Here is an 18641-nt window from a genome sequence, read left to right as displayed (position 1 = left end):
GTTCCTGGGGCAGTAAAATACAAGCCAGGCCTCCTCTCGCCTCTTTCAGATTCAACTCAATTTTGTGTTATGCATAATTGCACTGTGCAGCACAGATTGTGCTGAATAAAATGACAGCTTGGAAGGTCAGCAGTTTTCCAGAGAACAGGAAAATATACTGCTGAGGATTCTCTCACCAGCCATAGAAATAAACTCAAGTGCCAAACTAACTAAAAAATACAATTTAGAAGATAGTTATATTTCCACATGCCGAGACTAAGCAACGTCTGTGAGGAGGCACCTTTTCTTCCCTGATGCTTCCAGAAGACATATATTTGAATATACCCAAAATAGAAAAGGCAAATCAGAAAACTTATGCTTTAAATAGCTGGAATTCTTGTAACATGTGAAGGAAAGCCTTAGTGTTTCAGCAGCATCCGACTTGCTTTATGCGTCAATTCTGCAGCAGCTGAGTCTCCCCTGCCTTCTTCCTCTAGCCTCCACTAAGCAAAAATAAACATTCCTTTGAAACTAGAAAAATTATTCCTGCATTTTGCTAAGTGCAAGTACCCACCTCAAAGGGTATGAACTGTAACATTCCATTTATGGGACAGCCTGGAAGAGGCAAACCTACAGGGGCAGAGAGCTGGGAAGTGGCTCCCAGGAATGAGGGGCTGAGGGAGGATCCAAATGCAAAGGGGGTGCGAGAAAACTCTTCATGGTGTCAACCCTTCTGCATCCGTTCCGTGATGGCAACCAGAATCTCTGCCTGTGCACAAACTCATGCAAGGCTGAAGAAGTGAATTTCCCAGAAATTTGTCTACAAAATTTTAAAATTAATTCTAAAATTATTTGAGTGCCTATTTTGCACCAATGCAACTATAGGATTCTCCTTACTTTCATGATGTGGGACATTCAGCATCATTGCGACATTATTGCTTCAGCATGGCTAAATCGTTGCTACATCACTATTTCTGCATCATTATGACATTGTCCTCTCAGTGTCACCCAATCCAGGCACTCCCTTAACTAAGGCACACACTCAAGTGACGGGAACTGGTGGTTAGTGGGCAGCCGCCACTCTCCCCACGCACTTGACTTTCACTGTCTTTGCATGGCACGGGGATCCTTCACAGGGCCTCGCCTGGAGGGCTGGACATGCCTGTGCCCGCGTAGACAGATGGAAGCTGGGGCCGGGCCCCCTGGAGAAGAGAGGCAACAGGGGGACCCCAGCCAGGGTATTCAAAGCACTAAGTGCGACAAACGCCCAGCACGTGGCCGTCAGCCCTCATGCCCACCCCTCCCCGGAACCCTCCCCATGGCTGGGACCCCAGGCTCGACCCCCGGGCCTGGGAAGGTGCCCAGGCCTGCCCGCTGCAGTGCTCCCGGGTGGCCCAGGTTAAAAAAATGAAGAAAGTACAGTCTGTCTTGGTTCAAGGACATAATCGTGCCAACCCCGGGCCCAGATGGCTTTGGGCAGGGGAGAGGAGTAATCTGAGGTGCTGTACCGACTTGTTCTGTCATCACTTACACACGAGAGGTCCACACGCTGCAGAGGGGACAGACTGCAGCTGGTATGTGCCACCTTTCCCAGACGACTTGGGCAGGGCAGTGACATAGGATGGTGGTTTTCCAGAAATCATTTAAACCACTAAAAGAAAAACAACATAGATTTACTTACGGGAGATGCTGAATTGATTTCTCAGTTTGACTGTCCCTCTAAGTGGTGCTACCATGGAATTCCATGGCCCACTAAGAAGTGACCAATGATGGAATAGGTAGGACAAATATTGCGGCTTACATTTTAAAGCCATCCCAAATCTCCTGAATTTATCAGTAATATTTAAGGGATGCAAATAAGTAGTTTGGAGCATACAATCTGAGAGAAGGGTAATAGACCCTTCCTTCAGAAGCTCTCAAATGACCTTACAAACAAACCTTATTATCCCCAAAACAGTGATCCAAGAAGGAAGTGCCATAGCTAGCATTAGAATGTTTTTTCCACTGCATAGTAAACTGCTCTATTATTCATTTTTATTGCAAATGAAATCATCCAGGGATTTATCTTGTTGGCCTGTGTGCTATCAAACTCATGCAGGTATTTAGAAACTATTTTCTAAGCGTACTATGTTATTTTTTATTTGTATGAGTTCTGTCTACTTGGAAAAATTGGAATCCACAAATGCATCTACAGTTGGTTCAAAGAAAAAATGATTGTAGACTAAAAAGCAATGAAAATCACAGATGGTGATGGGTTATCCACTCTCCAATTTGTGTTTGGAAATACTATAGGTTCATTGTCTTTGATTATATAGTGAAATAAATTCTGGATTTGTCTCCTAAGCATCTGTGAGAGAGTGCAGAGGCCAGGTGGAAAGCACCTCTTTGGGGAACAGCTGGCTGCTGGGGCAACTGGATGGAGGCATATCTGGGGCTTTTGAGGGAATCTTAAGAACGTTCTAGAAATGGATCGAGTGCATCTCAGAGGCCTCTAGTTATTCACACAAAGAAGCGGGCTGATACAACAGTCCAAGATTCTGTAAGTGGAACCAAGTTCAGAGCTGAAAGAGTCTTGCCCTGCTGTGAAAACATTTCAAATGTTTGACCTCTCTTGGAATATTCATAGAGGATCTATTTTCCCAGAGAGTGATCTCCAAAGATGTTGGGATTTGGTTTTAAATGTGAATGCATGCCAGTGGGTTTTTCCTACATGAAGGTGTGCTCGTTTGAAACTGTTATGTACCCCAGAAAAGCCATATTTTTTTCCTAATCCAATCTTGTGGGGCCAGACCTATTGTTTAGGTGAGACCTTTTGATTAGGTTGTTCCCATGGAGATGTAGGTGGGGTCTTCTGATTAGTTGGTTTCCACAGAGATGTGACTTTGCTCACTCAAGGTGGGTCTTAACCCTTACTGGAGTTCTTTAGGAGGGAATCAACTTGGAAAAAGCTCAGAGCCAACACAGATACCTTTAGAGATGCAGAAAGATAACATCCCTGGGGAAGCTGCTTGAAACCATGTTCTAGTTTGCTAGCTGCCAGAATGCAACACACCAGAGATGGATTGGCTTTTAATAAAAGGGGATTTATTTTGTTGGTTCTTCAGAGGAAAGGCAGCTAACTTTCAACTGAGGTTCTTTCTTACCTGGAAAGGCACAGGGTGATCTCTGCTGGCCTTCTCTCCAGGCCCCTGGGTCCCAACAACTTTCCCTGGGGTGATTCCTTTCTGCATTTCCAAAGGCCTGGGCTGAGCTACGAGTGCTGAGATGAGGAATGCCAAGCTGCTTAGGCTGTGCTACATTGCGTTCTCTCATTTAAGCACCAGCCAATTAAGTCAAACGTCACTCATTGCAGCAGACACGCCTCCTAGCCGAATGCAGATGTAATTGGCAATAGATGAGATTCACGTACCATTTGCTTGTGTCCACAGCAACAGAACTAGGTATGCTCACCTGGCCAAGTTGACAACTGAATCTAACTAACACAAACCAGAAGACAAAGGACCAGCAGAGCCAGCCACGTGCCTTCCCAGATCAGCCTTGGTTGAGTCAAGGTTTCTTCCCTGGATGCCTCAGTTTGTACACATTTATGGCCTTAAGAACTGTAAACTTGTAATGTAATAAATCCCCTTCATAAAAGCCAGCCCACTTCTGGTATACTGCATTTCCGACAGCTTTAGCAAACTAAAACAAAAGGTGACAAGCAACATGAGTGAATCAGAATGCAGAGTCCTCTAGAATTCTATGCCTTTTAGTGCCAACAAATGCACAGGGGGCCTGAACAGGAAGGCTACACGCCCAGGGAGCCGACTGGGAGAAGCAGTGGCGTGGGAGAGTCCCAAGAGCACATCTAGGGCCTTCAGGAATCACTGGGGTTAAGGGTTAAATCGTGTCCTCCAAGCAAAACCAAATGTGTCCAAGCCCTAACCCCACATACCATGAACTAGTTCATCACTGCAGCTGGGATGCGCTAAGACGAGGTCATTCTGGAGGAAGGGGGGTCTTATTCCAGGGTGACCGGTGTCCTGGTAAGGGGAGAAGAGACATGGACAGTCACAGGGGAGAGACCGCGAGCTACACGCCAAGGATGTCAGAAAGAACCCGCGGATGGCCAGGGGCCACCAGAAGCGAGGAGACGGCAAGGACACCTGTCCGTCCAGGGCCACACTCTTTCAAATTACAGACTGGAAAACTGAGGCTCAGAATTGCTCGGATCCCATGTCAAGTCTGGAAGCCAAGTAGCCACCTGTCCTGAGCCAACACCCTCTCATCGAAGGCCACCCAGGAGGCAGGCCCAGTTTGGGACAACATACTCCAGCCACGGGACTCAATGAGCAATTATTCTGTGAATCTGATTAATGGGGAAACGTCATTTTGAAAGCGCAGATCCCTAATTTAGAAGTTTGCCAACTAATCTCATAGTCCATTATTTTAAAAATGGAACCATGAAGATTTTACTGATAAGGATTAGGGTCCTTAAGTTCTAAACTAAGTACCTGGGCTTGTTGCCTACTTTTCCCCATTCTAGCACACGTGCTGACCGAGGCCTGAGAGGGAGCAGGTCCAGCCTAAAGAAAGCACCCGTTCCTCCGTCATGCAGCCATAACGCGTGGGGAGAGGAAGTGTCGTGTGTGGACAGGGTGCCTATCAGCTTTGCCATCAGACAAGCCCAAGTGTAGATTAGTTCTACCCTCTGTCAGCTTTATGACCGTGGACCACATACCCATCAGAGCCTGTTTCCTGATCTGTCAAACGGTTTAATAACTTCCTAGCAGGGCCACTGAACAGGAGGCCTGTGATAATGTCCCTAAATCAGTGCTAGAGGTATTGAGGAAGGTATTGAACATGGAAATGATGACTCTTCGCTAAAGCGGCTGTAAGACACGGAGCCCCAGATTGTGGAGAGTGCTGTGCTAACCTTGTGACAGATCACATGGGCTGGGGGCTGCTCCTGGAGGGTAAAGGTGCCTGCGGATGCATTCTGAGCACGTCGTCTCTCCTGAATCCGTGTTACCTGTGGACACGGGATGGGGAAAACTGGGAACTGGACACGGAGCCCTGGTTCCAGCTCAGGCCCAGATCCCTGAAGTGGTCTCGTCCCAGCCTGTTCCTCGCTGAGTGAGGTCCAGCGCCTGCTTCCTGCCCCAGAGTCGACCTGAGGGTGCCCTCCCCAGCGCTCCCCTAGCCCTCCCAGCCCTCCCCAGAGTTTCCCCAGCCCTCCTAGTGCTCCCAGCCCACCCCTCCCTGGCCCTCCCCACCCCTTCCAACCCTCCCCACCACTCCCCAGCATTCCCAGCCCTCCCCAGCCCTCCTCACCACAAGGCATTTCCCTGGGGCATGCCCTTCAGGTTGCACTGGGCTGGACCTGTGCCCCTTCCCTACTGACAGCACGTCGGGGCCACTGCTAGTGGTCTCTGAGATGCCATTTTGGCTGTTAACCCTCTGCAGAGAGTTCTCCGTGGAGACGGAGCTGCAGTGCTTTGTAAACGTCTAAAACAAGTACCTACCATGCTTGTCCTTAGCTGCTGTGACAACTGTGCTATTTTGGCATGAAGGATACAAACACAGAGGTGAAGAAGCTTTGAGATTGTCCAAGCTGCTGTATTTGAGTTCATTATACCAACACAGACCCAGCAACTTCCAAGAATAAGAAGAAAAATGCAGAAAGTCAACAAAGGGAAAACTATGTTTATTAAGAGGCAGGAGAACTCTTAAGTCATTTATAAGTAAATGTAATATAATCTACCCAGTGAAAAAAATAGCCAAAATCCATCAATAAACAGGATTTTATATTTGAAATGATTTCATATTTGATCTCCAAATAATTTTCCCCTCCATCATGATTTATTAGTAGTAGCAATTTCACAACTATAGAAAAACATGTTACCAGTAATCATAAGGGGGAGGGGCATTTCTCAAGAGTTTTCTTTAAAAATGAACCAGTGCAAATAAATTCAGATTGCAAAGAATAAGGTAAGACTTGGGGCTGATCTCCAGAAAAGTAGAAAAGAAAAATCCCAAACATTTATTCATTAACAAATGAAAAAGCAAAGTACATTTTGATCAGTGCAAAATAATACAAATGGATATTGTAAAACATTCTTATCCAGTGATTATAATATTTACACATATAAATGTGCATTCAAGTCTAATGCTGAAGAAACATTCATACTTCCTGTTAAAAATAACACTAGGCCTAGACATGTTCTGATACTGCTGCTTTTGATTTAACAATGACCCCCAAAAATCATGCCAACAGGAGGCAAGTGGCCCTTAAAATGCTGTATTCTTTTTTATGTCTGTAAATGACTTTTCAGGGTCTGTATTTTTTACCTGCAAGAACCCAAAAACACATCTCTGAAATAACTCAGTATTACAGAGACAAACATTTCAAACCGCAAGTTTAGCTTAAAAACGAATGGGGCGGACTCCGTTGTCTTTGGGAAGAGGTGGCTGGTCCCCGCGGGCTCAGCCTCTCGGTGTCCCTCAAGCTCCGCCCGAGAAGGTGCCACGGCCGCACGGGCTCGGGTCATGGGCGCTGAGCCAGCGCCGCTGCTGGGGGTCCATGGGCGAGTGCCCCTTCCAGGAGCTCCCTCCTAATTTTAGCCTGAGTCTCAGGCTGCAGTAAAAGTTCCTTTATCTGCTTCACTTTGGCCTTCAGTCTCATCCTTTCCCGACACAAAGCTTCATTAATTAAGCTCTGGATTCCAGGAGGTTCCTCGCCTAAGGAAAAAGTTATATCACACATTTTACATACAAATGCAATGAAAAACATTCAAGCGCAGCACAGCGCCTTATCAGAACAGGGGTCAAAGAACAACCTTTAGAATGTCGCCCACATTTTATAGAAAAGATTGCATTTTACCAAAAACTGTGTCATTTACACAAAACGTAATTTAAGGTAAATGAAAATCACCACACAGTGCAGCCAGGAGGGCAGTCATGTGCCCCACGCCCCGTGCCTGCAGGACACTCATTTTACCAGCTCACGGCAAACACAGCCCTCTGGGGCTTCAGGCTGCGTGGCCTGTGGCCCACCCAATGGCAGGGACCATTCTGCGGCCTGAACTCAAGTCCGTGAGGCTGACCCAGGTGTCCCCATGACCGCGGGTGACTAAGGGGTGGCCATGGGGTGGCTGCAGGGTGGCCACAGGCTGATCGTGGGGTGGCCGCAGGCTGATCACGGGGTGGCCACAGGCTGATCACCGGGTGGCTGTGGGGTGGCTGCGGGGTGGCCGCAGGCTGACCGTGGGGTGGCCACAGGGCTCCAGGCTTGGCACCATGGGCCTGGACACGCATCTTCGTCCATCGGCTCGCCCCCTCGGTCCCCGCGCGCTGGTCCTCTTTTGCTGCGCCCGGGCGATGCCCGCACAGCCACCCTGGGGACCCCACTCATGGCCGGTCGCTGTCCCCGGCCTGGTCGCCAGCGCCCGCCGGCCCGGGCTGGCTCCTGCGCGCGGTTTCCTCCAGGAACTGCTGCACCGCCTGGAGCATGGCGCTCTCCACCAGCCGCCGGCTGAGCCGCAGCAGCTCGGCCTCGTCCGGCTCGCCTCGGCACTCCTCACCTGCACCCCCAACAGAGAAGAAGGTCACGGCCTCGGCCCCGCCCGCCGGCACCCCTGCCCCGCACCGCCTGTCACCTCAGCACCCATGGCTGCCAGGAGCTGGCTTCAACTCAGTTTGTATAAGGACCATTTCTTGAATCTCAGTGTTATCACTGCAATCGAAGCAATAGGATTTTATTCAGGGAAAGGTTAGAATTATGATACTAAATTGCCAGATGTGAATGTTTTATGGCCATTTCACCTTCCTGGCCGTAACCACTGGGTTCATTATTCCATTTTCCTTTTGCTGTATAAGAGCTGGTCCCTGTCACTCTCTGCTACTCGCTCCCAGGAGCCTGCGCCCTCATCCCCTCGCCTGCTCAGCCCCCTCCCCTCCACTGAGCCGTGGACCCAGGCGGGTCACTCAGGCCAAGAGGCCGGACGCCAGCCCAGTTCCCTCCTGGAACCCCCCAGGGCCTTCACGGCCAAGGTGGGGGTGTCCGGCGCAGGTCTGGGCCAGGCAGGTCTGAGGAGCTGGAGGCCACAGGCAAGCCACGGGGGGCCAGCCCCCCGAACCACCGCCACAGACACAGGCACGGACACAGCCCTGGGCGACTCTGCTCTCACCGCCACCATCCTGGGGCCAGTCCCTGCAGGGCAGCAGCAGGGGATGGGCTGAATGAATCTGAAGACCCCAAAATTGGGAAATTCAGCCACTGCGTCCCCCCAGCACAGCCATGTGGCACACAGACCCCCAATGCAAAGTCCCAGGTATGTGCAGCACAGAGTGTGCCTAGAATCGAGTGTGTCAGCACCAGAGGGAAGTGGTCAGCGCAGTGACCTCTCTGCAGAACTCACCAAGCAGAAAGATGTCAGGATATTATTAAAACAAAGATACAGAAATCCACTGCCAATATCACACTCGGGGGCAAGCTAAACTGTCTTTTTTGGTAAGAACAAATGTGCATAGTGCCTAATTCTGAAAGGATTTTATCTCAATGTTTATACTGCATAGATGACATGTCAGAACTCATTTCCTGGAACTATTTGTATAAAGGCTCTTTGAATTCCAAAGGGAAAATCAAACTGAACACTGGAAATGGGCTGCCACGTCTGGACCCCACAGCCTGCCCTCCCTTAGGGTCAGAAACTGTGTCCTGGGCCCAGCAGAGCCAGCTCTCCCACTGGGGAGGGGGCTCCTATCAGAACTCAGAGTCCCTCTCAGCCCAGCCCTGTGCTTACGTGACTCCTGCCTGTCCATAATAAGTGTCCCTGCTACGTCACACATGACGAGACTAAAAACACAAAACCTTCCCCCGAGGCTGGTTTTCTCCTCCGGCGTTCCCGTATCTGTTTACGCTTTTCCAATCAGCCACGCTCCACACGGGACTGCCACCATGTTACTCCTTCGTTCCCGTTAACCCACGTGGTCCCACACCCCCGGGGCTGCTTCAATCCTGCCTTCCTTACACCTGCTCTAGCACTTCCAGCTCAACAGTCGGATGTGTCCTGCGGCCTCTCACCCCCTCCGTAGGAAAACCTGAGCTCGTCTGCAGGATATCCCACAGCGGGCCGCCCCTACCAGGGCGCCACACCTCCCCCCCACTGCTGGGGTCTGTGCCACTCACTTTTTACTACCTACGATCTCTGCTAACAAAGCAGAACACAGATAAAATCTACTGTTCTGTGGTTATAAAACAGAAAACAAGTGAACTCCTTTGTGGCAGCAAGAATATTTTACACATACTAGGATAATTAAAGGTCTTACGAGTACTGGGCCCCAAAATTGCTTAATGGGTGTCACAGGGAGGGCCCCAGAAGTCAGTACCCCACCTACGCCAAGTACTGGGGCCTATCGGTTCTGACAAGAAGAAATCACGCAATTTCTTTAAAGGGATGGAAAAAATCTCCACTAGAGTCCACTGTAAGACTCGGACGTCTGGACTCGGACGTCTGACGCACCCCCCCAGAAGCACCCCCCACCCCCCTCCAGTCCATAGCCTCACCCGGCCATGGGCAAAGCCGCCCGAGCCTCACCCCACCCAGCATACTTCCACACCCTGCTTCTGCTGCGTCACTGTGTCCTCAAAAAAGGGTTTGTTTTTTTTTAACTGAGCTTCCCTTTTCTTTCATCTACTTATAAGAAGAGACGCTGACCAGCGCTCCGCCATGTCACGGGGGTTGAGCGGTGCACTCGGCTTGTCCGCACCCCTCCCGCAGCTCACACCCCACTGCCCACCTAAACCACGCCATCCTTTCAGCCCTGTGTGCACAAGCATCAGCTGCCACACTCCAGGAAGCAGAGCTCCTGCGAATAAAGCTCCCTCCTCCTGCCAAGTACCAAAGTTACGCACACACACACACACATGTGCACACATGGTGTGAATCAGCTGCCAGCAGGCCAGCACTGCCAGGGGACTTACACAAACACACACACGCGCACACAGGTGCACACGTGGTGTGAATCAGCCAGCAGACCAGCACTGCCAGGGGCCTGTACACAGGAGGAACCTGAGGCAGGAGAAAAATGGTACGAAATGGGAATGTGGGTCAACACGGAGGCAAGAAGAGGGCTAAACACAGCAAGTATGTACATTAAAATAACACACTTCTTAAAAATCTTAATCTCCTTAAAAGATAAATGTTTTGAATGGGGTTTATAAAATATATGAAATAAAATGCATGAAAACAATAGTACAAAGTCTAGTGGGGGGAAATGTAAATAACTGTTGCAGGGTTCTTATACGAAATGTATCATGGCATAATATTATTTGAAGGCACACCATCCTAAGTTAAGAGGCTGATTTTAAAAGCCTAGAGAAACCACTAAAGGGATGCGAGAAGTTACAACCCACTCGAGACCCTGGGTCCAGAGGGACAGGACCTCTTCGTTCCAGCACCCTCAGCACAGCTTATAGCAAACTGACAATGGCCCGTTGGCAGGGCAGGACCTAAAAAGACACTCCAGTTGTGGCTGCAGCAGAAAAACACAGCAAGGAAGAAAATATTTCTCAATAGTCCTATAGTAGTAAAGAAGTTGAAACTGTAGCTAAGATCTTCTATAAAGTCGCCTAGATGGCACTTCACTCTTGGTAAATTCTACCAAACATTTTAGGAACAAATAATACCAATTCACAAACTCTCCCAGAAAATAAGAGAGAGAACACTTTCCAATTTGTCCTATGATACCTAACCAGACAAACATTACAAAAAAAGAAAACTACAGACAAATATTCTTCATGAATAGAGATCCAAAAGTACTTTGGGAAATACTACGAAATTACATTTAACAATATACAAAAAGGATAATATGCCACAACTGATATGGGCTTATTTTAAAAATGCAAGACTGATTTTAAATTTGAAAATCCATCAGTATAATTTGCCATACTAACAGATTAAAGAAAAAAATAGGATCATTTCATCTCAGTACATTCAGAAAAGGAATCTGACAAACTTCAATACCCAGTCATGATAAACACTCTTAGCAAACTCACAACAGAAGGAAATTTTCTCAGGCTGATAAAGGGCATCTATGAAAATCTACAGCTGACATCCCACTTTGTGGTGAAAGACTCAGTGATTTCTCCTTAAGATCAGGAGCAAGATAAAGATATCTGCTCATTACAACACAACATGTACTTCAGATCATAACCACTGCAATCAGGCAAGAAAGATAAACGAAAAGCATCCCGATTGCAGGAGAAGTAAACTCTTTATTAGCTGATGGCGTGCATATGCCTTACAAGTCCCACAGAGCCTACACACTGTGATTAGCAAGGTCACAGAATGCAAGGACCATATGCCGAAATCAACCGTATTTCTGGGTACTAGCTGTAACAACTGAAAACAGAAACGTAAAAACAACGTCATTCAAACATTCTTACCATATGATCATTCCATTCTTCATATATATGATCAGTAACTCACAAAATCATCACATAGTTGTATATTCATCGTCATGGTGTTTGTATGCCAGTATGTTTAATAAATAAAATTTTAAAAAATGTCATTCATAATAACATAAAATATGAACTATATAAGGATAATTCACTTAAACACGTGCAAGGCCTGTACACTGACAACTACAAAACTTCTTGAGAGAAACTAAATAAGACCTAAATAAGGTTGAGATGAACTATTCCCATGAATTGAAACACTCGATACGGTTAAGATGTCAGTTCTCCTCCAACTGCTCCACGGAAGCCGCACAATACCAGTCACAACCCCACCAGTCTGCTTCACAGAAACTGATAAGCTGGTTGTAAAATACATAAGAAAATGCCCAGGAACCAGAGCAGCCAAAGCAGCTTATAAAAGGAACAAAGTGGGAGGCTTCAGTGTCTGACTTCAAGACTTAGGATGAAACCACAGAAATCAAGCAGGGATGGAGGCAGGACTGTGGGAAGGTGGGGGAGTAAGAAGCCCCAGGAGCCTTCCCACCGTGAGAACAACTACAGACAGACCGAACTGTCCGTTCCCACCGTGAGAACAACTACAGACAGACCGGACTGTCCGTTCCCACCGTGAGAACAACTACAGACAGACCGGACTGTCCGTTCCCACCGTGAGAACAACTACAGACAGACCGGACTGTCCGTTCCCACCGTGAGAACAACTACAGACAGACCGGACTGTCCGTTCCCACCGTGAGAACAACTACAGACAGACCGGACTGTCCGTTCCCACCGTGAGAACAACTACAGACAGACCGGACTGTCCGTTCCCACCGTGAGAACAACTACAGACAGACCGGACTGTCCGTTCCCACCGTGAGAACAACTACAGACAGACCGGACTGTCCGTTCCCACTGTGAGAACAACTACAGACAGACCGGACTGTCCGCATCCACCTTCGGGAACTCCAAAGTTCAGCGGGACACTGCAGACCCCAGGGAGGGGCAGGAGGAAGAAGCTGGAAACTGTGGCCCATCCCAGGGAACTGCTCTCCTGCGGTAGCCTTGTCACCCAGGCCGTCTCCCACTGACAGCAGGGAGAGGTGCACACTTGGCCCCCAAAGCAGTGTGCTGGTGCCAGGGTGGGTCACAGAGACTTAGCTGCCCAAGGGTCAGGAGCTTCTGACCAGCTGCTGTGGCTCACTGGGGGCCACCGATCCAACCCAGCACTGAAGGGGCTGCGGAGGGCAGCTGGAGGGCTGCGTGTGCTAGGAGGCACAGCCTCGGGGAGTCATGGGAGAAGCTCCAGGCACTGTCTGGCCCCACCCCTCATTGGCTCCCCATGGCAATTTGGAGTCAGACTGCACTCCCTCTGTGAGCACAACCTCTGTGAGTCTCTCTCTGTGAATCTCCCTCTGTGAGTGCAACCTCTGAGTACAACCTCTGAGTCTCCCTCTGAGAGTCTCCCTCTGTGAATGCTCCCTCTGAGTACAACGTGAGTCTCCCTCTGAGTGTCTCCCTCTGTGAGTGCTCCCTCTGAGTACAACCTCTGAGTCTCCCTCTGAGTGTCTCCCTCTTTGAGTGCTCCCTCTGAGTACAACCTCTGTGAGTCTCCCTGTGAGTGCTCCCTCTGAGTACAACCTGAGTCTCCCTCTGAGTGTCTCCCTCTGTGAGTGCTCCCCCTGTGAGTCTCCTTCTGTGAGTGCTTCCTTTGTGAATCTTCCTCTGTGAGTGCTCCCATGCTCCCTTTGAGTGCTCCCTCTGTGAGTTGCCTTCTGTGAGTGCTCCCTCTGTGAACATCCCCTCTATGTTTCCCTCTGTGTATCTGGGACCTTCCAGCCAGGAAGACTGACTTGATAATCTCCTCTCTGGTATCAACCCCCTCCCCCCAGAATTTGTCCTTCAGGCAAAAGCAGCAGGAGACAGCAAAGGTGGACAAGAAACAACAGAGTCAGGCAGCCTGGGGCAAAGGCTAACCTGCTTTAAGTACTGCAGGCAGCTGAGAAAGGGAAAAGGTCTATCTCCTGGAGTTCAAATTCCTATGAACGGGGACTCCCGAGGCCACCAGCACACGGTAACGGCAGCACAGCACTGCGTACGTTAGCTGGCTGCTCTGGACTAAACATCTGAATGTGGCTAAATGTGGAAATTTACATAATGATAAAGAGGTTGTGTATATGTCGTGAGAATAAAAATTAGAAACACTCCATGGCACCATATAACACAACCAAGGAACACTACAGGAACCACAGCCTTAGTTAACAGCACCATCCTACATGTGTGCTCTCAAAACGCACCGCGAATACAAGCGGTTTACAGAGGGTGGTGTCCGGGAACCCCGCGTTTCATACGTGATTTTTCTGCAAACCCACAACTTCTCTAATAAAAAGAGAAAAAAGGAAATCAAGACAGTAGGGTATTGGCAGAAAGAAAAACATACATATATGGCCAGTGGATTTTTAACAAAGGTTCTGAAGTGATTCAACAGAAAAAGAATAATTTTTTCAAGAAATGATACTAAAACAATTGGACATTCACATGCAAAAAAAATACTCAACCCTTTCTCATACCATATACAAAAATTTATTCAAAATGGATATGAGACTAAAGTAGAACTAAACATATAAAAACATCGAGAAAAAAAGAACTTAGTGATCTTAGCTTAGGCAAAAAGCTTTTAAATGGGAAACACAAGGCACAAACTATAAAAGAAAAAATGATAAATTTGACTTCATTAAAATTTAAAACTTTTCTTCTTCTCAAGACATTTAAGAAAATGAGAAAACAGAACACAGACTAGGAGATAACATTTGCAAAATATACCCATTAAAGGACCGGTATCCAGAATACAAAAGGAACTCTTATAATTTAAGAAGAAAACAACCAGTTACAAAAATGGGCACAAGCACTCAAGAGCTTCTTCACTATAGAAGATATCAAGAGGACAACACACGGGGGAGGGTTCTCAGCATCCCTAGTCCTCAGGGGAGGACCGACAGAAGCAGCGGTGACTTCCCACTGCACAGATGCTAGAGCGGCTGCCAACCGCACGGACTGACACCACCACGTGTTGGTGAGGCTGTGAAGGGGCCGGAACGCTCATGCACGGCTGATGGCGGGACAAACTGGCATAGCCACTCCCTAGATCGGAAATTTCTTACAAAGCTGATCAGATTCTCAGCCATGCAACCCGGCCACACTCCTAGGCATTTGCCCAAGAGAAGTGAAAACAAGCTCGTGCAAAGACCTACACGCAATGTTTCTGGTAGCTTTACTCACACCTTCCCCACACCAGCACGTCACTGAACTGTGAACACACCCCGAGGGACCCACACTCAGCAAGCAGAGAACCGATGACCCACACAAAACGGCCGAGGTGGACCCCAAGTTGTGCCGTGCCAGGGGAAAGTAGCCAGACCCAACAGGCTACACACTTCCAGCACGATTTTTCTGTAACCTGTGACTTCTGTAGGAAAAAAGCGGTAAGGCTCTATAGCGTATGGCTCCGTTCAGGTGACGTTCGAGAAACGGCAAGCCTGTAACAACGGGAAACAGGGTCTGCCAGGGGCTGGAGCTGACTAAAGGGAGCCTGAGGGAATTTTCTTGGCAATGAAACTCTTCTAGATCGTGATTTGTTGATCAAAAATTACAGAACTGAGATGGTAGCTTAGTAAGACGCGTGGGTCTTAGTTCCTCCTCCAGAACAGCTACTAGGGGAGTAGAAACAATACAGAACAGCTCCCGGAGCCACGACAAAGATCAAGAAGACAGCATATCCCATCCTGGAACGGCTGACTGGCTGAGAGAACCCGCTCCGGTGAGATCGCCGAGGGGCGCGGGCTTCCCCGGGCCGGGGCAGCAGGCGGCTGGAGTCCCTCCCTCCCTCCTTCCTGGGCCGGCTGGGAGAATTGGACAGGCAGTCCCCTCAAGCCGCAGTGGCTGGTGGCCCCCCATGCGCGGCCCCCCCCCCGGACCAGCTGGGAAAATTGGATCGGAGATCCCCAGGCCACGGGGAACGGTGACCGGGGTCCCTTCCAAACACGTGGCTTCCCGGTCCGGCTGGGAACGGTGCATTCCCCCGGGCCACGGTGGCTGGTGCCCTCCCGCCACGCTTCGCTCCCCGGGCCGGCTAGGAGATTCGGACGGGTGCTCTCCTGGGCTGCGGCGGCCGGCGACCCTCCCCGTGTTTGGATCCCCGGGTCGGCTGGGAGATTCGGATTGGCACTCTTCCAAGCCGCTTCGGCTGGTGAACCTCCCCCAGGGTGAGAGTTTTCCAAAGTTAAAGGACCCACAGCACCTTTTACTGGTGGGACCCACAGACAAACGAGTGCCACGAGCGCCACATACTGGGCAGGATAAGAAAAACAGAACCCAGAGATTTCACAGAAAAATCTTTCAACCTGTTGGGTCCAACACCCAGGGAAATCTGATTAAATGCCCAGACGCCAGCAGAAGATAACGGATCATGCTCAGAAGATTGAAAATATGGCCCAGCCAAAGGAACAAACCAATAGTTCAAATGACATACAGGAGCTGAGACAACTAATGCTGAATATACGAACAGAAATGGAAAACCTCCTCAAAAACGAAATTGATAAATTGAGGGAGGACATGAAGAAGACATGGGCTGAACAAAAAGAAGAAATAGAAAAACTGAAAAAACAAATCACAGAACTTATGGAAGTGAAGGACAAAGTAGAAAAGATGGAAAAAACAATGGATACTTACAATGACAGATTTAAAGAGACAGAAGATAGAATTAGTGATTTGGAGGATGGAACACCTGAATTCCAAAAAGAAACAGAAACTATCGGGAAAAGAATGGAAAAATTTGAACAGGGTATCAGGGAACTCAAGGACAATATGAAACACACAAATATACGTGTTGTGGGTGTTCCAGAAGGAGAAGAGAAGGGAAAAGGAGGAGAAAAACTAATGGAAGAAATTATCACTGAAAATTTCCCAACTCTTATGAAAGACCTAAAATTACAGATCCAAGAAGTGCAGTGCCCCCCAAAGAGATTAGACCCAAATAGGTGTTCTCCAAGACACTTACTAGTTAGAATGTCAGAGGTCAAAGAGAAAGAGAGGATCTTGAAAGCAGCAAGAGAAAAACAATCCATCACATACAAGGGAAACCCAATAAGACTATGTGTAGATTTCTCAGCAGAAACCATGGAAGCTAGAAGACAGTGGGATGATATATTTAAATTACTAAAATAGAAAAACTGCCAACCAAGACTTCTATATCCAGCAAAATTGTCCTTCAAAAATGAGGGAGAAATTAAAATATTCTCAGACAAAAAGTCACTGAGAGAATTTGTGACCAAGAGACCAGCTCTGCAAGAAATACTAAAGGGAGCACTAGAGACAGATACGAAAAGACAGAAGAGAGAGGTATGGAGAAGAGTGTAGAAAGAAGGAAAATCAGATATGATGTACATAATACAAAAGGCAAAATGGTAGAGGAAAATATTATCCAAAGAGTAATAACACTAAATGTTAATGGACTGAATTCCCCAATCAAAAGACATAGACTGGCAGAATGGATTAAAAAACAGGATCCTTCTATATAGATGCTGTCTACAGGAAACACATCTTAGACCCAAAGATAAACATAGGTTGAAAGTGAAAGGTTGGGAAAAGATATTTCATGCAAAGAAAAACCAGAAAAGAGCAGGAGTAGCTATACTAATATCCAACAAATTAGACTTCAAATGTAAAACAGTTAAAAAAGACAAAGAAGGACACTATCTACTAATAAAAGGAACAATTAAACAAGAAGACATAACAATCATAAATATTTATGCACCGAACCGGAATGCCCCAAAATACGTGAGGAATACACTGCAAACACTGAAAAGGGAAATAGACACATATACCATAATAGCTGGAGACTTCAATTCACCACTCTCATCAATGGAAAGAACATCTAGACAGAGGATCAATAAAGAAATAGAGAATCTGAATATTACTATAATTGAGCTAGACTTAACAGACATTTATAGGACATTACATCCCACAACAGCAGGATACACCTTTTTCTCAAGTGCTCATGGATCATTCTCAAAGATAGACCATATGCTGGGTCACAAAGCAAGTCTTAACAAATTTAAAAAGATTGAAATCATACACAACACTTTCTCGGATCATAAAGGAATGAAGTTGGAAATCAATAATAGGCGGAGTGCCAGAAAATTCACAAATACGTGGAGGCTCAACAACACATTCTTAAACAACGAGTCTAGCTCATTTATAGTAATATTCAGATTCTCTATTTCTTTATTGATCCTCTGTCTAGATGTTCTGTCCATTAATGAGAGTGGTGAATTGAAGTCTCCAACTATTATGGTATATGTGTCTATTTCCCTTTTCAGTGTTTGCAGTGTATTCCTCACGTATTGTGGGGCATTCCGGTTCGGTGCATAAATATTTATGATTGTTATGTCTTCTTGTTTAATTGTTCCTTTTATTAGTAGATAGTGTCCTTCTTTGTCTCTTTTAACTGTTTTACATTTGAAGTCTAATTTGTTGGATATTAGTATAGCTACTCCTGCTCTTTTCTGGTTGTTATTTGCATGAAATATCTTTTCCCAACCTTTCACTTTCAACCTATGTTTATTGCAAGAGAAATTAGTAAATACCTCGAGGCGAATGAAAACAAAAACACAACATATCAAAACTTATGGGATGCAGCAAAGGCAGTGCTAAGAGGGAAATTTATTGCCCTAAATACCTATAACAGAAATGAAGAAAAGGCAAAAATGCAGGAATTAACTGTCCACTTGGAAGAACTGGAGAAAGAACAGCAAACTAATCCCAAAGCAAGCAAAAGGAAAGAAATAACAAAGATTAAAGCAGAAATAAATGAAATTGAAAACATGAAAACAATAGAGAAAATCAATAAGTCCAGAAGTTGCTGGTATGAGAAAATCAATAAGATTGATGGGCCCTTAGCAAGATTGACAAAAAGAAGAAGAGAGAGGATGCAAACAAATAAGATCAGAAATGGAAGAGGAGACATAACTACTGACCTCACAGAAATAAAGGAGGTAATAACAGGATACTATGAACAACTTTATACTAATAAATACAATTTAGATGAAATGGACAAGTTCCTGGAAAGACATGAACAACCAACTTTGACTCAAGAAGAAATAGATGACCTCAACAAACCAATCACAAGTAAAGAAATTGAATCAGTCATTCAAAAGCTTCCTAAAAA

The 18641-nt window shown here is 47.0% G+C and overlaps 1 protein-coding gene across 8 annotated transcripts in view; it reads right to left on the bottom strand.

Annotated features, from left to right (window-relative positions):
• Nucleotides 1-1396: 1396 nt before the first annotated feature.
• The window catches only part of AKAP7 (A-kinase anchoring protein 7), a 162959-nt gene continuing 145714 nt past the window's right edge, over nt 1397-18641 (bottom strand). For 3 of the 8 annotated variants that reach the window (XR_013176459.1, XR_013176458.1, XR_013176457.1), the window contains 2 exons: nt 5484-6699; nt 2200-4990 (listed from right to left, as the gene is read on the bottom strand). Coding sequence is in view for 2 of the 8 variants with exons in the window: in XM_077162903.1 (XP_077019018.1) it covers nt 6506-6699 (194 nt within the window). In the remaining 6 variants the exon portion in view is untranslated. Of the gene's footprint in view, nt 1631-2199; nt 4991-5303; nt 7542-18641 lie in introns of those variants that run through there. The other 5 variants (XR_013176455.1, XR_013176456.1, XR_013176454.1 and 2 more) reach the window with 5 other exon arrangements.

Source organism: Tamandua tetradactyla, chromosome 5, assembly GCF_023851605.1.
Source record: "Tamandua tetradactyla isolate mTamTet1 chromosome 5, mTamTet1.pri, whole genome shotgun sequence".
Taxonomy (NCBI): domain Eukaryota; kingdom Metazoa; phylum Chordata; class Mammalia; order Pilosa; family Myrmecophagidae; genus Tamandua; species Tamandua tetradactyla.
Note: the sequence above shows the minus strand (reverse complement) of the source record. Positions and strands in the feature narration are given on the sequence as shown.